This window comes from Rhinoderma darwinii, chromosome 6 (genome assembly GCF_050947455.1).
Source record: "Rhinoderma darwinii isolate aRhiDar2 chromosome 6, aRhiDar2.hap1, whole genome shotgun sequence".
NCBI lineage: Eukaryota > Metazoa > Chordata > Amphibia > Anura > Rhinodermatidae > Rhinoderma > Rhinoderma darwinii.
The window spans coordinates 28,723,834-28,748,288 of NC_134692.1; the positions used below are offsets into that span (position 1 = coordinate 28,723,834).

Below are 24,455 nucleotides of genomic sequence, written 5' to 3' on the forward strand. Positions count from 1 at the left end.
TAACAAAGTACACATAAAAATACACTTCCAATACAGAACACTCCCAAGCTTGATCTTGTTACTATAATAAGTATAATAACGTTACAGAATATGTATAATTGTGTGACATAACCCCTGTGAATATCTCCACAATAATAGTTCAGCAGCTAAATTACTAGGTAAAGCTTTGTTTCTTACTGTGTGAGTAGAACGTTCTTCAGAATACAATATATATAGTGAGTCTAGAAGAACCACAGTCTATTGCTGTTTATAAATTCAACATAATTGCAGCAAACTTGCCAACTACCCCGGATTACCTAGGAATCTCCCGTTCTCCTGACAGAGTAGGCAAGACTCCTGCACAGATTTTTTGCAGCAGCCTCTACGGGGAGCTTGCTGCAGATTTATATATATATACACTACCGTTCAAAAGTTTAGGGTCACTTAGAAATTTCCTTATTTTTGAAAGAAAAGCACAGTTTTTTTCAATGAAGGTAACATTAAATTAATCAGAAATACACTCTATACATTGTTAATGTGCTAAATGACTATTCTAGCTGCAAACGTCTGGCTTTTAATGCAATATCTACATAGGTGTATAGAGGCCCATTTCCAGCAACCATCACTGCAGAGTTCTAATGGTACATTGTGTTTGCTAACTGTGTTAGAAGGCTAATGGATGATTAGAAAACACTTGAAAACCCTTGTGCAATTATGTTTGCACCGCTGTAAACAGTTTTGCTGTTTAGAGGAGCTATAAAACTGACCTTCCTTTGAGCTAGTTGAGAATCTGGAGCATTACATTTGTGGGTTCGATTAAACTCTCAAAATGGCTAGAAAAAGAGAGCTTTCATGTGAAACTCGACAGTCTATTCTTGTTCTTAGAAATGAAGGCTATTCCATGCGAGAAATTGCCAAGAAACTGAAGATTTCCTACAATGGTGTGTACTACTCCCTTCAGAGGACAGCACAAACAGGCTTTAACCAGAGTAGAAAGACAAGTGGGAGGCCCCGCTGCACAACTGAGCAACAAGAGAAGTACATTAGAGTCTCTAGTTTGAGAAATAGATGCCTCACAGGTCCTCAACTGGCAGCTTCATTAAATAGTACCCGCAAAACGCCAGTGTCAACATCTACAGTGAAGAGGCGACTCCGGGATGCTGGCCTTCAGGGCAGAGTGGCAAAGAAAAAGCCATATCTGAGACTGGCTAATAAAAGGAAAAGATTAATATGGGCAAAAGCACACAGACATTGGACAGAGGAAGATTGGAAAAAAGTGTTATGGACAGACGAATCGAAGTTTGAGGTGTTTGGATCACACAGGAGAACATTTGTGAGACGCAGAACAACTGAAAGATGCTGGAAGAGTGCCTGAAGCCATCTGTCAAGCATGGTGGAGGTAATGTGATGGTCTGGGGCTGCTTTGGTGCTGGTAAATTGGGAGATTTGTACAACGTAAAAGGGATTTTGAATAAGGAAGGTTATCACTCCATTTTGCAACGCCATTCCATACCCTCTGGACAGCGCTTGATAGGAGCCAATTTCATCCTACAACAGGACAATGACCCAAAGCACACCTCCAAATTATGCAGGAACTATTTAGGGAAGAAGCAGGCAGCTGGTATTCTATCTGTAATGGTGTGGGCAGCGCAGTCACCAGATCTCAACCCCATAGAGCTGTTGTGGGAGCAGCTTGACCGTATGGTACGCAAGAAGTGCCCATCAAGCCAATCCAACTTGTGGGAGGGGCTTCTGGAAGCATGGGGTGAAATTTCTCCCGATTACCTCAGCAAATTAACAGCTAGAATGCCAAAGGTCTGCAATGCTGTAATTGCTGCAAATGGAGCATTATTTGACGAAAGCAAAGTTTGAAGGAGACAATTATTATTTCAAATAAAAATCATTATTTCTAACCTTGTCAATGTCTTGACTATATTTTCTAGTCATTTTTCAACTCATTTGATAAATATAAGTGTGAGTTTTCATGGAAAACACAAAATTGTCTGGGTGACCCCAAACTTTTGAACGGTAGTGTGTATATATATATATATATATATATATATATATATATATATATATATATATACACATATATACATATATATTGCTCCCGTTGACTTCAATCATGAGGGAGCTCCCTCTAGAGGCATCTGCAGGTAGACAGATTTCTATCATTTTTATCATGGCTGTGTAAAAGTTAGTCCTCTGTTGGCACTTTTTAAGAGGGGGAACTCTGGTGATAGTACTGTTTATTAGAAGCACTCTGCTGGCACTATTGATGACACAGCCCGATCTCCATGTACTTGTCTAGATCAGCGTTTGATATTTATATTCACTGGAAGTGCCCCAATATGTTTAGGGCACTGCCAATCAATGTAATTCAGGTGACACATCCTCATCTCCAGACCTTTGTAAAGCACTGGATGTGTCGCGGTCTAAGGGTGCTGGAAAGACAGCAGAACTTATTATTATATGGTCCAACATCAGAAAAAAAGCAGGATGGCTACCGTGCTCAAATTTTTTAACATCTTTGGAGGCGATCAGGAGGTGTTCCAGCAGGAAATGCCTTATCTCACTGCCAGAGTTTCTCTCTTATGTGTAAATAGGCAAATCAGACACAAAGTCCATTTGGAACAGTATTTGTTTACATATTATTGTATGATGCAGATGGCTTTAGTTATTTTAATTTTAATTCCTCTCTTTTCTCTTGCCAGACCTGTGCATATTGTGACATACTGGCCTACTGGACCACTGAGCGAGAAGCTGCAGCTGCATCCCCCTCCTCTCTATAATTTACTGTTTTACAGTAGACAAATTTATTGCTGACTAATAAAGAATATGGCAAAAAATTCTACAACTTTGAATTGCTTATCAAATATGTTAAAAAAAATCAGTATAAGAAATAATTAATTTAAAGAAAAAATCCCCTTTCAATCATTTTATAATATTTCGACATTTATATCTGCATAAAACGTTGAATAACTTTGTACTTTGATTTACCCATCATGTAATGTTCAAAGATTTGTTCTCTGTTTAAACAGAATGCAAAATTAAACATTTTGCTGGTTTCCTGTTACCACAGAGCAGTGTATTGTGGGAGCTCAGATAACTGTTTCACAGTTAGTTGTCAGCTGTTTGTCTGTGTTCACACGTCGCGGTTAAAACAAGGTTTCGTTTTGATGCCCTGAAGGTGTGGCAGCACAGCCACGCATTTTTGCAGCAATTTTCGAGAAAATCACAATAAAAGACACAAATTTACAGCCACCTGTGAACACAGCCTTAGGCCTTATGCACATGACCGTCATTTTTATCCGCAACTACGAATCCGCAATTGCGGATAAAATACTGAACCATTCATTTCTATTGGCCACGGACACCTTCCCGTATATTTACGGGTGTGTAACCGGGCCATAGAAATGACGCGCAAAAAAATAGGATGTCCTATTTTTTGCATTTACGGACTGTGCTCCTATACTTATTACTGTGAGCACGGTCTGCAAATGCGGGTGACAATCCACGGCCCGTCCGTGCAGTATTTACTGACCATAAACACTGCACGGTCGTGTGAATGAGGCCTTAGGTCACTTGGAAATAAACCGCAGTAGATAATCAGCAAAATGTTAAAGTAATGTTGATAGCAACTATGTACATAGATAAAAAACAAAATGTAAGAACGTAAAACGTACTATGTTTTAAAGGGGATCTGTCGCAGAGACACACCTCTTTTAATTAGTAATTAAATTAAATCAGTGGCCACATGGCTTCAGTAACACAGAAGGGCAGGGTCATGCTATATGCTTCTAGGGTGCCCACTGCTGCAGTGCCCTCAAAAGGAGTTTATTTTGAAAGGTGCTTAGCAGGTGCACCTAGTGCAGTAGCTTCCACTGCCTTGTCTATATTAAAGAGGTTCTCAAGGACTTTTATTATGATGGTCTATCCCTAGGATAGGTCATCAATATCAGATCGGTGGTGACCAGAGTCCTGCCATCCCCGCCAATCAGCTGACTGAAGGAGCCACGGCGACAAACAGCCTCTTCACAGTTTCTAGGCACAGCGCCGTACACTTCTGTAGCAGCTGTGCCTGTGATTGCAGTTTTGGTCCAATTGAAGAGTCCATGGCGTTCGTTACCGCGGCAAGTTCAATCAGCTGATCATATTCGGACCCCTACTAATCTGATATTAATGGTCTAGCCTAAAGATAGGCCACCAATATAAACGTCCCGAAGTAACCCTTTGGGACATCTAACAGATACCCCTTAGTTAAAGGGGTCTGCATACAGAACAGTATCCCTGTCCACCTGTTAATGTCCACTTTTTAAAATTATATTGTTTTTTTACTCAGAAATTAAATCCTTATAATCCACAATTTATTTCTCATATTTTAAAATTGCATACAGAATAACAATTTACTAGTTCATGAGCCCTAACTCATAGAAGCCTTTGAAGCCCGAAACTATGAGAATGTGCTCTTGAAGCCTTAAATTCATAAGCGGTTATTATGTGTGCCATTTAAATATATAAGAAATAGACTTAAATAGATGCCCAGCCCACTTTGCTGGATTCTCTTTCTGAGTACCTAAAATACTGCCCCAGAATTTCCGAGACAAGTGAATAGTCCTGATTTGCAATTTCTGGCAGCTTGGTTTCTGTTGGAGCTGGCTCTGGGCATATGCTGCGCCGCATGTGTTGTTATATTGTTTTTTCTTCTTTCAAATTTTGTGCGGTTTCAATTTTAAATATTTTTTTACAGCAGTCAGATCTCTGTTTTTCTGATACAGAGATCCAAAATCCAGTGCATAGGCAGAAAGTTTAAACATATTATTATGACTGCCTGCAACCTCCACAAAAGAATGCATAGGAGCTTACTGAATACTGTATTATTATTGCGTTCAATGTATAGACAGTATGCAGTAAACTCCCATGCTCCCTCTAGTGGTGGCTGCAGGCAGCAATAATGTTATGTTTAAATCTGTGTCTATGCAGGTACGTTGGTGCTCTGTATCAGAGAAAAAACCCCACAAAGCTCTAAACGCTATAAAGGTATAATAAAAAATTATTTCAAAACGGATTTATTGAATTATTTACCACTAATTATTCTCCCTTACGTACAGTATGCCATGCATTTTTGTAGGCAGAGTCCTAAAGTGATATATATTAGTATTATTATTACTAGTATTAAAATGTGAATATCAACATTACTGTTAATACTAGAATGTATGCACGCTTGTAAATCCCTGTCCCCTGTGGGGCTCATCGCCTAATATTTGTATCTCAGAGGCCACATGGGACCTACATATATGGGGGCAGATTTACTATTTAAAATGCAACAGAATTCTGGTTTAGATTGAGCCGGAATTCAGGCATACATGCTTTGCACCACATTTATGAACTGTTTTAGACACTTTTTGCACCATGTTCGACAATGGGACGTGGCAAAGTCGGAAAGGGGGTCTGGTCTGTCAGAAAGGAGCGTGGCTTATAATGTGGTGCCATGTGCCAAAAGACTAAGCAAACCAACAGGTGGTATACGGAAGAGAAAATTGTCTAACATGTCTATCAAAATTTGTCATACAGCATACATTACTTTGATAAATTTGACGCATTTTCTGACTGCCTGGTCTAAGTTTACACTGCTTAAAACAGACAGCGTTAGTAAATCTGCTCCATGCAATGTGGAAAGAAATTGAAGTGCCACAAAGAAACCCACTCAAATACGTGGAGAATTTCCATGCTAATGTTACCTCTGGTCAAAATCGCAAAAATTCTAAGTCAAAGGCAACAGAGCTAATCACTGAACCATGGTAGTGTCCCGTGCTTGTGCAACGTACTGAAGGAAGACAAGATCTGGTTTTCAAGTTGCAATTTCTGCTTCTCTTATAAATCTTGTTCATCAGATACGGTTAATTACATTAGGAATAAGCAAAGCTGAATCACTTGTGTGGCCATATTTAACACTGATTTCTTTTTTTGGTGTTCAAAGTACTTTTCTCCTTGGCCAAAGGTGTTCTACAGAGCATATGTCATGGGACAGGTGCCCTTTAAACAGGGGTATTTATAAGATGCCAAATTAGGATTAACCTAGAGGGAACTATGAACAAATAACTATACAGTTCACCTGCTGAATTTGTTGTTTGTAGCCCTGTCTGTCAATGGTTCTTTGGGAATCAGGATCATAGAGTAATGCAAGAGACAGGGCTCCACTCACAATGCGTGCCTTAACATCCAATTCTATGCTAAATGTAGCTTACAACCCACCAAACCAGAGGCTGCGTAATGAATACACAACCAATACACTACTAAAGAGTATGTACACATTTGTGCTTTTTTTAAATGCTCCAATGCATCTTAAATAAAAATATGAAGCGATGTAAAAATCTCCAACCATTATGTTCCCACAGCTCCTGTGTAAAGTGTATCCATGGTTACAGACTACATGTGTAGTCTGATTATGCAGTCATATTACCATCCGTCTGTCTCCTACTAATTGTGAACCTACCGAATGTACATCTTCAAGAAGTTGGAGATGGATGGAAGAGAGTGTGACTGCAGGATCAGACTACACAGGGTTTGTAGTTTTTAACTATAGGGACACATAGGTCTGCAACGGTAAGAGTTTTTAATCAAGACTATTTGCAAAATTTCTGTTTTTGTTTTTTTTAGGTCCAGGCATGATTAGTTACAAAAGTGTACATACTCTTTAACCCATCTTGGGGACGCACATATATGAAATTAAACAGAAATAGACACAAATAGTCTTACCTTTTTGTTACTGTAATATGGGTCAAGGTCCTCCATTGGTTCAGAGACCATTGCTGAAGGTAAGTCTCCATATATAAAAGGCAAGGATTTGCCTGCTTCCAAGTCCGAATTCGGCTTGGGGCCATTTTCATCATCATCATCTCTACGATCCTTTGGTGGTTTCTTTGCTTTTTCTTCTGCAATACGCTTTTCGATAATTTCAAGAGATTCTCTAGTGAACAAGCGAAGGCTGTCAGGTCCTGGTGGGGGTACAAGTGGCTGTTCCATCTTCTCATCCTGCACTAATTACCAATCAGCCTCTCACACATGAAGGTACTGCAAAAAAAGAGAGAAGATAAATCAATAAAAAAAATCTTATAAATGTTCTCCATCCAAATTATTATGTATACAGTGTAGTAAATAATATATACTGAATAGTATCTACACCATATTGTACTAAATAAAATAGTGCAGTAAGTTTCAGAAATCTATACATAATACAGGATATACTCTTCTTGTGCTGGTTCACCAATCCCCCTGCCCAACCCCATTCTGGGAAGGCCACTCATTGTTATCATACCCCACCAGACCTTTCAGGAGAGAAGGACACTTGGAAAATCAACCTGGCTTCCACTTAACGTGTAACAAAATTTTCCAAAAACTTCTGACATGTCATAGTGACATGTCAGATGTTTTGATGGGTGGTTGTCCGAGCACTAAGACCCCCACCAATCGCTAAAACAAAGCACCAGAAGCACTGAGGCACTTCGTTTCTGATTGATTGGCTTTCCTCAGAAAGCCGAGTCGTGGTGTACAGGCTCAATAGGGAGTCTATGGGCCCGTACACGAAGCTGCTCAGATTTTACCCGAGCGCTTCTGCCACTTCGTTTTTGCGATCAAAACTTCTGACATATCACTATGACATGTCAGAAGTTATTTGAAAGTTTAGTTACCTTTTAAATTGTCTGGTTATGAAAGAGTCAAAGAATATGAGGGTCAACATTATTTATGGAGTAATGCAACACCCATCCCCACTAGATCCCACAGCAGCCAGAACATCTGCCTCTAGGGTCTGTATGCCATCAATTCAAGTTCAACTCAATTTTAGTGCTCTCAGTAGAATTTCCATTACATTTTGTTGTTGTTATTATTATTATTATTTCTCATTCACAGCAAAACCTTGATCCTTTCACATTTCTTCACCTTGTTCACATTTGCGTTGGAGGCTCAATTAGGGGCCTTCATCGCCGATCCCGCCTAAATTACCGGAAACAATAGCGCAGAATGCTGCACTATTGTTTCCGGTAAAACCACAAACACCCCAACGGAATGCTAACGGAACCCATTCAAGTCGGCTGCCAGTAGTGTTCCTGGTACAACGGAATCATCGTTTTCAGTTTTCCCTTGTTCTGCTACTCTGACAGAGAAGAACAAATGGAAAGACCCAATGCAGATGTGAACAAAGCCTAATATACCCTATATACTTAAAAAACAGACATAGTGGTAGCCAAAAATGTACAATGGTGGAAAAGAGCGAGGACAGTGGAGTCTAGCCATGCAGGCTATAGAGGTTGATACATGCTCACATGCCTAACATCTCCATTTGTTATGCTTCTACACCCCAAAAAAACAAACAAAAAAATCAGTTAATAAAAAACATAACAACAAATCATGGAGTGGAGATACGTAGGCTATTTCTTCAGGTAAATGTATGACAGTACTGCCAAACACGAGTGATTAATGAATATTATAGGTATTTGCATTATTATTATATTTGGTTTATATATAAATATCTGTTTCCAGTTGAGGTGATAAGTTGGTGTGTTGACTAATGCCAGTTACACACTACCGAATGTCACTCGGGCCGTTTGTCACGGCATCTGAGTGGCACCCGATAGTTTTCATAGACCCATTCACTTTAGCAAGTGAATCAGGTCCGTCAAAACGGACCCGACTCTCTGATCCTTGGAAAGAAAGGACATGTCTTATCTTTCCACGGATCACGGACGGGACTCGGGTGGCACAAACGGTCTTGTGCATAAGGCGTTATACTAAGAAATTACAGAATCTCTCTTTAAATCCTTGTGTCATGCACCGCCCCCTCACGCCTTGCAGTAGGCATAATACAGTGTACTGCTTTGGTCTGAGTTTTTCTTTAAAAAAGATTCCACTGCAAAACCCCCCAAAATCATGACCATCTATAGAATATATACTGTGAAGTTTCTAATGCTCTCCCTATGTTACAATGGTGACGGTAATCTTCCAACTAGCAGCACAAAAGGGTATATGAAATAAAATGTATTACTGAACAAGTTCTAAAGAATAATCTGCAGATTTAGAAAGGGGCACATAGCACCGTCTGTTCACTTCTTTGACTGCAAAACAGCAGGAGTCGGCTTTTTTCCCTTTCATATGTCTTGTTAAAAAATATAGGCCACGAGTACAGTATGTGATAGATTTTTATACCAGTTTAATGAATGTAACTTTGCCACTCTGTATTGGCAAGAAAGACAAGTTCAATCATGTGACGCTGCACACAAGACTGAACACAAAAAAAGACCCTGGCCATTTACACACTGTTCAATCTGTCAGCCAAAAAAATATTGTTTGAAAAACATGTGTCCTACCTGTCTGTCATGATTTACCATATCACCTTGAAGGGTTTATCTGGTTTAAAAATTATATTTTTAAATATTCTATTAGGGTATTCCAAGTTAGCCCCTTATTTAGGACCTCCATCAATTCGCTGGAGCAGACAGCGGCTACAAAGTGAGTCTCTCTCTCTCTCTGGAGGACCCCGGCATTATATAGACTGCACATTGATTTCAATGAACATTATGTAATACTTAGTTTCTCCTTTGGTGGTGCTGTAGGGGAATTGAACACTTGCTGCCATATTTCCCCGCAGGTTACAGCTGATTGCTGGGATTTACTGTGATAACCTTCTTTTTGGGAGACTTAACAAAATATATTTCCCAAAAAATACAACTCGTGAACTGTATTCAGGATATCAGCTGCGTGGAGAACACAATCTTATGAACATAAAGTAAGATTGGATCTTGCAGAGCCCAGTAATTCATAGTAAAACTGTATTTTGGTATTCATTAAATATGCCAATTTAAAAGTGTCAACGAATAGAACTGCACTTTCAGTTGTCACTTTTGTAAAAATGGCTCTGATAATTAAGGAAACAGAATTAACAAACTTTGGCTGCTTCAATTAATTATGATGTACCAATATATGGCCAATTTTAAGTTTTGGGTGGAAATCTTCTATAATAACTAAGGCCCTGTATTGATGTATGTTGCTCATATTGATTTTATACATAGGCTAACACTGGATATAATCTCAATAAAACATAATTAAGACCATTGAGACTCTACATCCAATAGATTGCTAGGCTGCATATTAGGCTTTGTTTACATCCCAATTATGTTTTGACTTCCCTTCAGCAGAATTGATGTGCCATAGAGAATATGTCCCGTACATAGTGGGAACAGAGCCTTAGGGTTCTCTTACACGGCCCGACATGTGCCCCGATCAGCGAGATCGCCCCTCGTTTGCTCCTTTCACAAGGAGCTATGTTTGGGGAAGAGCCATTGTTACTCCTCAAAAATTTCTATCATATCGGCAGCACATTTCCCTGTTTATACAAGGAGATGTGCTGCCGACAATGATAATATTTTCTGCTGCATAAACTATTCAATCAACCGATGAACAGGTGTTTGCTCGTTCATCATCTGATTGTTGCCCTGTTTGGACCATGTAAAAAGGCCTTTACCGTAACCAAAAAGATAACATTGTCTCAACAGTATGAAGACAAGCTGTAACACTTCCCAAATTTACAATTGCTAATTGCTCTTATCTAGCACTTTTTTTCAGAGCCTGACATGTAGAAAGAGCCACTGACAGAGAAAAGAAAAGTCTGCAAAAACTTATTTTGGTTAAAATTTAGCCTAGCATTGGACTTTAATGCCAATTTGGTGAAGCTGGTTGTGTCTTTTGGCTCTTAAAGTGTACAACCGAGGGACCAGCTTGGAAAACTGTCATGGTTCGCCTTGTCCTCTACATAAATAAATATTCCCTCACTGGACTTGTAACAGCTAGCAAATTAAGTATAGGACAACCATGACAGGCCAATCTATTATTAGGTTTTGGAGAAGGCATGGAGAACTATTGAGAACTCTCCATCGAAGACATCAGTAAAGCCCAAATTTTTTTTTTCATTTTGGCACATATTATGCTTTGATAAATTAGTCCAAGGAAATAACATATCTCCATTGTATTGCATATCAGAAAGCATCAGAACCATGCCAATAAGAAGCAAGCACAAATCCTTTGGGTGGAATTTTAGCTGCTTAACACCACTTTTCTGACGCAAAAAGTCACAGGTTTTGGCACACTTTTTGAAAAGTGGCGAAAAAGTGGTCAGGATTTTTTTGAAAGGGGAGGCATCAAGTTTCTGACAGATTTATGATTTAGTAAAAAATGTATAATAAATAATAGAGAATATTTTGTAGAAAATGGTCTCTCCATTGTGGAAAAATCTCCAAAAATCAATCAGGAAGCCACATATCACCGTCAGTGAGGGGCGTAGCTAAAGGCTCATGGGCCCTGGTGCAAGAATTCAACTTGGGGCCTCCTACCCCTCCCCAACACCACCAGACCCCTGCACACACCTATGCCCAGCTGCCTTGCCCGACAGACCCCATGAATGCCCCCACTGTACAATGCCCCCATAGCTGTCCCCACAGTATAATGCCACAACACAGTATAATGCCCTCATAGATGCCCCCCACAGTATAATTCCCCTCCATAGCTGCCCCCACACAGTATAATGCCCCCCATAGCTGACCACCACAGTATAATGCTCCCCATAGCTTCCCCCACAGTATAATTCCCTCCCCATAGCTGACCACCACAATATAATGCCCCCATAGCTGCCCCCACAGTATAATGCCCCCATAGCAGCCCCCCACATTATAATGCCCCCCATAGCTGCCCCCACAGCATAATACCCCCATAGCTGCCCCCACAATATAATGCCCTATAGCTGCCCCCACATTATATTGCCAACCATAGCTGCTACATACAGTATAATGCACCCCATTGCTGCCCCATACACTATAATGCCCCATACAGTATAATGCCCCCATCGCTGCCCCATACAGTAAAATGCCCCCATAGCTGCCCCATATAGTATAATGCCCCCATACAGTGTAATGCCCCCATAGCTGCCCCATATAGTATAATGCCCCATACAGTATAATGCCTTCCATAAATGCCACATACATTATAATGCCACACGCAGCATAATGCCCGCCATAGCTGCCCCATACAGTATAATGCCCCCATAGCTGTCCAATACAGTATAATGCCAAACACAGCATAATGCCCCCTTTAGCTGTCACATACAGTATAATGCCCTTCTTAGCTGTGCCATACAGTATAATGCCCCCACGCAGTATAATGCACCCCATACAGTATAATGCCCTCCATACAGTATAATGCCCCCTCAGCAGCTACCATATGAGCCCCCCCTCCCATACCAAGTATAATGCCCCCATATGTATGTACCTAATACAAAAATAATAACATAATTACTTACCTTTCCCCGTTCCCACAACGTTGTAAAGAAAATAAAATAAAAAAAGAGAGATACTGTAGGCGCTGCTTGGTTGATAAAAGTTGGTTTATTACATAAAAGCAAGGTAAACAGATTGCTACGCGTTTCAACGCCGGACTGGAGTCTTCCTCAGGCAGAACTGAGTTCCCACAACGGGTGGAGGAGATCCTTCTCCTCCTCTGCACTGTGCTGTGAGTGACTCGGCGCAGTCAGGCGTGATGACGTCACTACATCGCACCTGCCTGCGCCGAGCCGCTTGCGGCACAGTGAAAGCGGGAGCAAGGCTCCAGCATTGAACCCAAATGAATGTGCGTCCTGTGGACTCAGATTCAGTTGGAAGCGCCGAAGCGGGACCAGTGCGGGCCCCCTGGGTTAGGGGCCCAGTCGCAGTTGTGACTGCCATCAGAAAATATTCAGGCAACAAGATTACCTCAGTCCTGAAGTATATTGTACAATTTATGTAAACTGTCATAATGAGAAAAGACTTAGACCTCAATTGACTGGAAGTTTTTGGTTAAGAGAAGGGTTATCCCATAAATCATTAAATTATTTAAAGTTTCTAACATATAAAAATTAAATTTCTCTTTTTTTTTTTTGCTTCGCTTTACCCCTTGATGTTGTTGCTAATGGGGAGGGGCTCTGGGAAGATTCGGTCTCCTTTCCCCTTTGGCACCTGACAATATAGTTCTTTCTTGTTTTCACTGCAGGTAGGTAACATGACATTCAAAGCATTAAAGGTATAGACTGTGTGACAGCCACGGTATGCACTCCCTTAGAAACCAAGGAAAATAATTAATAAAACTTAAAAGACTGAGTGGGCAAGTGCAGGGCTCATATCAGCTGTTAGTATGCAGAGCTTTACAATCCTATCAAGCTGAGAAGGAGTCTCTACAGCTATATTGTCATTCTACTGCAAAGGCTCTGCTCCATTCCAGGCAAGAAAGCTATTTCTCTAAGGCCTCATGCACACGACTATAGTGGTGTGCACGGCCTGTGATTTGCGGCTCAGACGGCCGCGGGTTGCCCACAAATCACGGGCCATGCACGTGTGCATTAATTTCAATGAGCCTGGACCGCAAAATGCGGCCGAAATAAGACATGTCCTATCTTTTTGCGGTCCAGGCTCCGGAGCAATGCACGGTCGTGTGCATGGTCACATAGAAATGAATGGGACTGCAATTCACCCGCAAAAACACGTTCGTGTACATGAGGCCTTACTGCTTTGCAGTAAACAGAGGATCACTATTATAGAGACCTGGCTGCGGGGAAAGTGACTGAGACGGCGTGACCACCAGCACATTAGGTGGACCCGCACATTGCTTTACTCTTTGAACACCAGTTGGTGTCATACTATGTAAGAAAACATCATAACTTGCCAGGATTTGAACCCAGAAACTCCTGTGTCCCAGGCAGCAGCCCTTCTAATTGAACCATCTGAAATGCTGGACAGCTCTACTGCTGAATCTTGTCTGCAGATTCCAGCCTGTTTGGATTCCTTCCCTTGATTGGTTTCACCCCTTTGGCTTACTATATAAGCCTGGCCATTGCACTTCTGCCTTGCTAGACTATTGTGCTTCGTGTCTGTAGTGTAGCTCCTTTATGCTTCACTCTGCAAACTGTCTCTGCCCATCTATGTACCGAACTTGAATTGTTTCCTGGCCATGTTTCTGCCTTGTGCTACATCCTATTGACGCTAATCTATGTACCAAACCATCAGATTTTTTCAGTTAGCGGAAAAAAGAAGCGTCCTGCTTGACCTTCGGGCACATTCTTCCCAAACCTCCCATTGAAGACAATGGGAGGAGGAATCTTCCTGCCGACAGCAGAAATAATTCTGCGGCGGATTTTGTGCCGTGACCCGCCACACAAAATCCGCCTTGTGAACAGGGCATAAGCCATATCAATGCCCTTATGATTCCATCCCATGACATAGTGCCCATGTAATAGTTTCCGTCATAGCCATGTATATTATGCATAGTGTTTGTATATTAGTGACAGTCACAGAATAATAATAATCACTGTGATCTGAAGTTTTTAGGCTCAGTTGGTTGTGCCCCCCTGAGTGAATGGTGGCGGCTGTGCCCTAGGCAATTGGCTCTCCTGCCTACCTACCTGCCTACGTTAATGTAAGCAAAATTACAATGCCATTCAGAGCCACAGTTTACATGTCTCAATCGGTAAAAGTTAGTATATATGCAAAAAGAACACCTTACTTCCCAGTGAGCCTTTTGGGCTAGTCAAAAGATTACCCATGTCATACACCTAGACTCGTAAGAATAGGACATAGACATTAGCTAGCTGTTGATCAACCATCAGTCCCAACTCTCCCCTATTAACATTTATGTAAAGCTTCATGAACTTGTCACAGAACTGTAGCAGTGTGCAATCTCTCACTTGTAAGCTAAGCTATCTGTGCTAAAGACTTCTCAGTTACTGGCACAAGAAAAAGCCACTTCCTGTCAGCCATATTGGCTCTCCCAAGGGTAATATGTTGGTTTTCCGGTTAGCCTCACCTCTTTCTCTCAGTGTGAGCTCATTCTAGCAATCTCTGTTAGTCAACCCTCCCCCTCCCATCCACTTCACTGTGCAGAGACATGGCTGATTGAATCTTTGCTGTAGCCGAGCGATAAAAAGCCCCTACAAATCACTATATGTATTATAGATACATTATCAGCTACATAAAGGTGAAGTAATCTCTTCCTATCTCCTCGGTCATACCCATTCAGCAAGGCAGGGCAGGGTGATCGACAAGAATTTTATGACTATGCACTGCCCAAGTAGAGTCACATTGGAGCCCCTTATTCTGCCCTTAGTGTCTACGATTTTAACCATTTATGTCATCTTTCAGATGTATATGGTCAAAACAACATAAGAGTGAATACAAAAGAGTTTAGGGCTCATACACATGGCCGTATTCTGGATCAGTGCCAGGCAGTCCCGAATGTAGCACCTATAGAATCCAATGGGTCCATACTGCACTTTTATGTGCCTTTGATTGTACATAGACACACAGAGGCTTTTTTCCTCATAATTTCTGTGAGAAGTTATGAGTAAAAAAAATGGCATAAACCAATGCATACAGTGTTCCAAAGCTATTCTACCCTAGTAGCCTTGGCTTTATGGTTGCACCACAAGCCGGAACGTCTAGTGCCTACTGGTTCATAATACCGTCACAAATTGTACTCGTTGCACCGCCATAGAGGTCTGTGTAATGGAGCTCAGTATGGACACGTAAGCTGATTTTTATCACTGTAGCCAAATATTTCCCCACCCCCGGTCACAATCTGTAGAACACATTGCAACAAAGGCTTTTCCGCTAACTGCCCACAAGCAGTCCAAGGTTATGCAGATACATTATAACCCTAAAAGAATTAATTGCATTTACTCATGTAATATTACCAAGTATAAAAGCTATTTAGCCTAATAGATAAAATTGCTGTTGATCATAAACAGAGGGACTGGAGTGAAAGAATTCATTATCTGCAATTACAGACATTTCCTGTATTTAACTATTGAAGTGTCTGGTGTCCATGGGGAAACTGCGCTTTTAGTCTGAATGGTATTTCTGGTAAACGCCATCCATTATTAAATCATTACTAGTTGCACAGGATATTCATGGGCCATTCTTTATTTATTAAACCCTGCATATTAAAAACTACCAAGAATACTAAAATTTGAAGAAAAGTCACAAGAGACCCCACTAACTGCATTATAATCACAACCTATACACAGCTGAAGCGACCATACCAATTCACTGGAAAATAGTTGATTAATTTTTTAAAGGGGCCCTAGATCAGAAAACATGGCTGTTTTTAGTTTTTCCCCCAGAAACAGCGCCTCGTCTGTCCAAGGAATGTGCCTAATATTGCAGCTCAGCTTCATTGAAGTGAATTGGCTGAGCTGCAATACCGCACACAGCCTGAGGACAGACGTGGCACTGTTTTTGGAAGAAAGTAGCCATGTTTGTCTAATCCTGGACAACCTCTTTACAATCCGTATCATTGTCTACTATGAAGAACAGAAGTATTAAGCCACGCATCAGTAATAATACTACATAGGTCTACAATATAATATTCAATAGTATCCATACCATAGAGGCAGCTTGTGCGGCTGCTATGGGCTGCTTGGGGAAGAGGGCCCAGCCCCGGACGTTTGACTCTTTTTGGTACTGGGTGGCGAGAACCTGTACAGAATACCCTTCTACAGACGAACTGCATTGATAGCAAGCAAGAAGGTGGGGAACTGACCCCAGGGCCATTGAAACAAACACCATGGCATTTTTCTCCTGGGTGGTAAATCCCAGCATTATAATGGGAGGCTCATTTCAATCTTTGCTATAGGGCCCCCTTTATCTATGTACACCACTGAAAATACTTTAATGCTATGGTTTTGCATAAGTCCTCTGTCCTCTATAAAGATGAGACTTCAGGGGAAAACACCAACTTAGCTACTCTCCATTAAAGTGGGACTCTCTAGCTAACAAAACCCAGCCCAATAACGAAGCAGACGCTAGCATCGAGGGTTTAGGTAGTTCACAGCATTATTGGTTAAAGGGAACCTGTCAGAAGATTTATGCTGCCCTAACCACGGGCAACATGAAATACTGACAGGCTCCCTCGTTACAATGAACTATGCTGCGTAGTTTCAGAGAAAACATCGTTATAAAAATAGCCAGAACATTTCTTATTTCTTTTTTACAAATTTTGCTGTGAAAAAATTAAAGTTAAAATCGAATTAGTTGCCACAGTAATACTTCAGCATGCATCAGATTTGATACATTTTCCAAAGAAATTCCAAAGGTACAGCTGTTTAATAGGGTGTAGCTGTATAATATAGTCTAGGTGTATAAGAGGGTGTAGCTGTATTATAGAGTCTAGGGGTATAATAAGGTGTAGCTTTATTATAGAGTCTAGGTGTATAAGAGGGTGTAGCTGTATTATAGAGTCTAGGTGTATAATAAGGTGTAGCTGTATTATAGAGTCTAGGTGTATAATAGGGAGTAGCTGTATTATAGAGTCTAGGTGTATAATGGGGTGTAGCTGTATTATAGAGTCTAGCTGTTTAATAGGGTGTAGCTGTAATATAGAGTCTAGGTGTATAATAGGGTGTAGCTGTATTATAGAGTCTAGGTGTATAATAGGGTGTAACTGTATTATAGAGTCTAGCTGTTTAATAGGGTGTAACTGTAATATAGAGTCTAGGTGTATAATAGGGTGTAGCTGTATTATAGAGTCTAGGTGTATAATAGGATGTATCTGTATTATAGAGTCTAGGTGTATAATAGGGTGTAACTGTATTATAGAGTCTAGGTGTATAATAGGGTGTAACTGTATTATAGAGTCTAGGTGTATAATAAGCTGTAGCTTTATTATAGAGTCTAGGTGTATAAGAGGGTGTAGCTGTATTATAGAGTCTAGGTGTATAATAAGGTGTAGCTGTATTATAGAGTCTAAGTGTATAATAGGGAGTAGCTGTATTATAGAGTCTAGGTGTATAATGGGGTGTAGCTGTATTATAGAGTCTAGCTGTTTAATAGGGTGTAGCTGTATTATAGAGTCTAGGTGTATAATAGGGTGTAACTGTATTATAGAGTCTAGCTGTTTAATAGGGTGTAGCTGTAATATAGAGTCTAGGTGTATAATAGGGTGTAGCTGTATTATAGAGTCTAGGTGTATAATAGGATGTATCTGTATTATAGAGTCTAGGTGTATAATAGGGTGTAACTGTATTATAGAGTCTAGGTGTATAATAGGGTGTAACTGTATTATAGAGTCTAGGTGTATAATAAGCTGTAGCTTTATTATAGAGTCTAGGTGTATAAGAGGGTGTAGCTGTATTATAGAGTCTAGGTGTATAATAAGGTGTAGCTGTATTATAGAGTCTAGGTGTATAATAGGGAGTAGCTGTATTATAGAGTCTAGGTGTATAATGGGGTGTAGCTGTATTATAGAGTCTAGCTGTTTAATAGGGTGTAGCTGTATTATAGAGTCTAGGTGTATAATAGGGTGTAACTGTATTATAGAGTCTAGCTGTTTAATAGGGTGTAGCTGTAATATAGAGTCTAGGTGTATAATAGGGTGTAGCTGTATTATAGAGTCTAGGTGTATAATAGGATGTATCTGTATTATAGAGTCTAGGTGTATAATAGGGTGTAACTGTATTATAGAGTCTAGGTGTATAATAGGGTGTAACTGTATTATAGAGTCTAGGTGTATAATAAGCTGTAGCTTTATTATAGAGTCTAGGTGTATAAGAGGGTGTAGCTGTATTATAGAGTCTAGGTGTATAATAAGGTGTAGCTGTATTATAGAGTCTAGGTGTATAATAGGGAGTAGCTGTATTATAGAGTCTAGGTGTATAATGGGGTGTAGCTGTATTATAGAGTCTAGCTGTTTAATAGGGTGTAGCTGTAATATAGAGTCTAGGTGTATAATAGGGTGTAGCTGTATTATAGAGTCTAGGTGTATAATAGGGTGTAACTGTATTATAGAGTCTAGCTGTTTAATAGGGTGTAGCTGTAATATAGAGTCTAGGTGTATAATAGGGTGTAGCTGTATTATAGAGTCTAGGTGTATAATAGGATGTATCTGTATTATAGAGTCTAGGTGTATAATAGGGTGTAACTGTATTATAGAGTCTAGGTGTATAATAGGGTGTAACTGTATTATAGAGTCTAGGTGTATAATAGGGTGTAACTGTATTATAGAGTCTAGGTGTATAATAGGGTGTAACTGTATTATAGAGTCTAGGTGTATAATAGGGTGTAGCTGTATTATAGAGTCTAGGTGTATAATAGGATGTATCTGCATTATAGAGTCTAGGTGTATAATAGGGTGTATCTGTATTATAGAGTCTAGGTGTATAATAGGGTGTAGCTGTATTATAGAGTCTAGCTGTTTAATAGGGTGTAGCTGTATTATAGAGTCTAGGTGTATAATACGGTGTAGCTGTATTAGTCTAGGTGTATAATAGGGTGTAGCTATATTATAGAGTCTAGGTGTTTAATAGGGTGTAGATGTATTATAGAGTCTACGTGTATTAAAGGGTGTAGATGTATTATAGAGTCTAGGTTTATAATAGTGTATAATAGGGTTTAGCTATATTATAGAGTCTAGGGGTATAATAGGGAGTAGCTGTATTATAGAGTATAGGTGTATAATAGGGTGTAGCTGTATTATAGAGTCTAGGTGTATAATGGGGTGTAGCTTTATTATAGAGTCTAGGTGTATAATAGGGAGTAGCTGTATTATAGTCTAGCTGTTTAACAGGGTGTAGCTGTATTATAGAGTCTAGGTGTATAATAGGGTGTAGCTTTATTATAGAGTCTAGGGGTATAATAGGGTGTAGCTTTATTATAGAGTCTAGGGGTATAATAGGGAGTAGCTGTATTATAGAGTCTAGGTGTATAATAGGGTGTAGCTGTATTATAGAGTCTAGGGGTATAATAGGGTGTAGAAGTATTATAGAGTCTAGGGGTATAATAGGGTGTAGCTTTATTATAGAGTCTAGGGGTATAATAGGGTGTAGCTGTATTATAGAGTCTAGGTGTATAATAGGGTGTAGCTGTATTATAGAGTCTAGGGGTATAATAGGGTGTAGCTGTATTATAGAGTCTAGGTGTATAATAGGGTTTAGCTATATTATAGAGTCTAGGGGTATAATAGGGAGTAGCTGTATTATAGAGTCTACGGGTATAATAGGGTGTAGATGTATTATAGAGTCTAGGTGTATAATAGGGTGTAGCTGTATTATAGAGTCTAGGTGTATAATAGGGTGTAGCTGTATTATAGAGTCTAGGGGTATAATAGGGAGTAGCTGTATTATAGAGTATAGGTGTATAATAGGGTGTAGCTGTATTATAGAGTCTAGGTGTATAATGGGGTGTAGCTTTATTATAGAGTCTAGGTGTATAATAGGGAGTAGCTGTATTATAGAGTCTAGGTGTATAATAGAGAGTAGCTGTATTATAGAGTCTAGGTGTATAATAGGGTGTAGATGTATTATAGAGTCTAGGTGTATAATAGGGTGTAACTTTATTATAGAGTCTAGGTGTATAATAGGGTGTAGCTTTAGGGTATGTTCACACGGCCAAATTTCAGACGTATACGAGGCGTATTTTGCCTCGTTTTACGTCTGAAAATAGGGCTACAATACGTCGGCAAACATCTGCCCATTCATTTGAATGGGTTTGCCGACGTACTGTGCAGACGACCTGTTATTTACGCGTCGTTGTTTGACAGCTGTCAAACGACGACGCGTAAAAATACAGCCTCGTCAAAAGAAGTGCAGGACACTTCTTTGGACGTTTTTGGAGCTGGTTTCTCATAGACTCCAATGAAAACAGCTCCAAAAACGGACGTAAAAAACGCCGCGAAAACGGCGTGAAAATGCCGCGAAAAATGCCAGTTGGTAAAAAAACGTCTGAATAGCAGGGTCTGTTTTCCCTTGAAAACAGCTCTGGATTTTCAGACGTTTTTGTTGACTACGTGTGAACATACCCTTATTATAGAGTCTAGGTGTATAATAGGGTGTAACTGTATTATAGAGTCTAGGTGTATAATAGGGTGTAACTGTATTATAGAGTCTAGGTGTATAATAGGGTGTAGCTTTATTATAGAGTCTAGGGGTATAATAGGGTGTAGCTGTATTATAGAGTCTAGGTGTATAATAGGGTGTAGCTGTATTATAGAGTCTAGGGGTATAATAGGGTGTAGCTGTATTATAGAGTCTAGGTGTATAATAGGGTGTAGCTGTATTATAGAGTCTAAGGGTATAATAGGGTGTAGCTGTATTATAGAGTCTAGGTGTAAAATAGGGTGTAGCTGTATTATAGAGTCTAGCTGTTTAATAGGGTGTAGCTGTATTATAGAGTCAAGGTGTATAATAGGGTGTAACTGTATTATAGTCTAGGTGTATAATAGGGAGTAGCTGTATTATAGAGTCTAGCTGTTTAATAGGGTGTAGCTGTATTATAGAGTCTAGGGGTATAATAGGGTGTAACTGTATTATAGAGTCTAGGTGTATAATAGAGAGTAGCTGTATTATAGAGTCTAGGTGTATAATAGGGTGTAGATGTATTATAGAGTCTAGGTGTATAATAGGATGTAGCTTTATTATAGAGTCTAGGTGTATAATAGGGTGTAGCTTTATTATAGAGTCTAGGTGTATAATAGGGTGTAACTGTATTATAGAGTCTAGGAGTATAATAGGGTGTAACTGTATTATAGAGTCTAGGTGTATAATAGGGTGTAGCTTTATTATAGAGTCTAAGTGTATAATAGAGAGTAGCTGTATTATAGGGTGTAGCTGTATACTAGGTTTATCCGTATAAAAGGGTGTATCTGTATTTAGGAGATAGCCGTATGTTGGGCGTAGCTGTATAACATGTAGCTGTATTTTGGGTGTAGCTATGTATAAGGTGTAGCTGTATATAGGGTAAAGCTGTGTATGGGGCATAGCTATATAATATGGTGAAGCTATATAATAGGATAAAGCTGTATATAGGGTGTAGCTGTATTATAGAGTCTAAGGGTATAATAGGGTGTAGCTGTATTATAGAGTCTAGGTGTAAAATAGGGTGTAGCTGTATTATAGAGTCTAGCTGTTTAATAGTGTGTAGCTGTATTATAGAGTCGAGGTGTATAATAGGGTGTAACTGTATTATAGAGTCTAGGTGTATAATAGGGAGTAGCTGTATTATAGAGTCTAGCTGTTTAATAGGGTGTAGCTGTATTATAGAGTCTAGGGGTATAATAGGGTGTAACTGTATTATAGAGTCTAGGTGTATAATAGGGAGTAGCTGTATTATAGAGTCTAGGTGTATAATAGGGTGTAACTGTATTATAGACTCTAGGTGTATAATAGGGTGTAACTGTATTATAGAGTCTAGGTGTATAATAGAGAGTAGCTGTATTATAGAGTCAAGGTGTATAATAGGGTGTAACTGTATTATAGAGTCTAGGAGTATAATAGGGTGTAACTGTATTATAGAGTCTAGGTGTATAATAGGGTGTAGCTTTATTATAGAGTCTAAGTGTATAATAGAGAGTAGCTGTATTATAGAGTCTAGGTGTATAATAGGGTGTAGATGTATTATAGAGTCTAGGTGTATAATAGGGTGTAGCTGTATTATAGAGTCTAGGTGTATAATAGGGTGTAGCTGTATTATAGAGTCTAGGTGTATAATAGGGTGTAGCTGTATTATAGAGTCTAGGTGTATAATAGGGTGTAGCTTTATTATAGAGTCTAGGTGTATAAGAGGGTGTAGATGTATTATAGCGTCTAGGTGTATAATAGGGAGTAGCTGCATTATAGAGTCTAGGTGTATAATAGAGAGTAGCTGTATTATAGAGTCTAGGTGTATAATAGGGTGTAGATGTATTATAGAGTCTAGGTGTATAATAGGGTGTAACTTTATTATAGAGTCTAGGTGTATAATAGGGTGTAGCTGTATTATAGAGTCTAGGTGTATAATAGGGTGTAGCTGTATTATAGAGTCTAGGTGTATAATAGGGTGTAGCTTTATTATAGAGTCTAGGTGTATAAGAGGGTGTAGATGTATTATAGAGTCTAGGTGTATAATAGGGTGTAACTGTATTATAGAGTCTATGTGTATAATAAGGTGTAGCTGTATTATAGAGTCTAGGTGTATAATAGGGTGTAACTGTATTATAGAGTCTAGGTGTATAATAGGGTGTAACTGTATTATAGAGTGTAGTTGTATAATAGGGTGTAGCTGTATTTTAGGTCTATAATAGGGGGTAGCTGTATCATAGGGTGTAGCTGTATACTAGGTTTATCCGTATAAAAGGGTGTATCTGTATTTAGGAGATAGCCGTATGTTGGGCGTAGCTGTATAAAATGTAGCTGTATTTTGGGTGTAGCTATGTATAAGGTGTAGCTGTATATAGGGTAAAGCTGTGTATGGGGCATAGCTATATAATATGGTGAAGCTATATAATAGGATAAAGCTGTATATAGGGTGTAGCTGTATATAAGGTATGACTGTATAATAGAGTGTTGCTGTATATAGGTTGTAGCTGTATAATAGGGTGTAGCTATATCATAGGATGAAGGTATATAGAGGGCATAGCTGTAGTCAGGGTATTTCTGTATAATAGGGTGTTGCTATATATAGGTTATAGAAGTATACAGGAAACAGCTATATCATATTGTGTTGCTGTATATAGGGTGTACCTTGATTTAGGGTTTCGCTGCATATAGGGTGTAACTATATAATAGGGTGTATATGTATTATAGTATAATAGGGTGTCGTTGTATAATAGGGTGTAGATGTATTATAGGGTGTAGCTGTATACTAGGTTTATCCATATAAAAGTGTGTAAGTGTATATAGGAGGTAGCCATATATTGGGCGTAGCTGTTTAACATGTTGTAGCTGTATTTCGGGTGTAGCTATGTATAAGGTGTAGCTGTATTTAGGGTAAAGCTGTGTATGGGGTGTAGCTATATGATATGGTGAAGCTATATAATAGGATAAAGTTGTATATAGGGTGTAGCTGTATACAGGATATGGATGTATAATAGGGTGTTGTGTATGTAGGGTGTAGCTGTATACAGGGTATGACTGTATAATAGAGTGTTGCTGTATATAAGTTGTAGCTGGATAATAGGGTGTAGCTGCATATAGAGTAAAGCTGTATCTAGGGCGTAGCTATATAATGGGGTGTATCTGTAGCTTTACGCAGGGTGTAGCTTATAATAGCTTGTAGTTGTATTATAGGGTATAGAATAGGATGAAGCTATATATAGGGTGTAGCTGTAGTCAGGGTATGGCTGTATAATAGGGCGTTGCTTTATATAGGGTATAGAAGTATACAGGAAACAGCCATATAATTTTGTGTAGGGAGTACCTGGATTTAGGGTCTGACTGTATATAGGGTGTAAATATATAATAGTGTGTGTATATGTATTATAGTATAATAGGGTGTAGCTGTATACAGGGTGTAGCTTTTAATAGGTTTTACCTTTTCAATAGGGTGTAGATTTATAATAAGATGAAGTTGTGTATAGGTTGTACCTTAATACAGGGTATGGTTGTATAATAAGAAGTTGCTGTATAGGGTGGAGCTGTATATAGGTTTTCGCTATAT

The 24,455-nt window shown here is 39.4% G+C and overlaps 1 protein-coding gene across 6 annotated transcripts in view; it reads right to left on the minus strand.

The window, feature by feature from the left end:
• The window catches only part of LOC142655346 (sodium channel protein type 2 subunit alpha-like), a 136,445-nt gene that overhangs the window by 106,798 nt on the left and 5,192 nt on the right, over nucleotides 1–24,455 (minus strand). For all 6 annotated transcript variants that reach the window (XM_075829385.1, XM_075829389.1, XM_075829384.1 and 3 more), the window contains exon 2: nucleotides 6,739–7,053. In XM_075829385.1, the coding sequence (XP_075685500.1) occupies nucleotides 6,739–7,005 (267 nt within the window). In that variant the 5' untranslated portion in view covers nucleotides 7,006–7,053. The remainder of the gene's footprint in view (nucleotides 1–6,738; nucleotides 7,054–24,455) is intronic.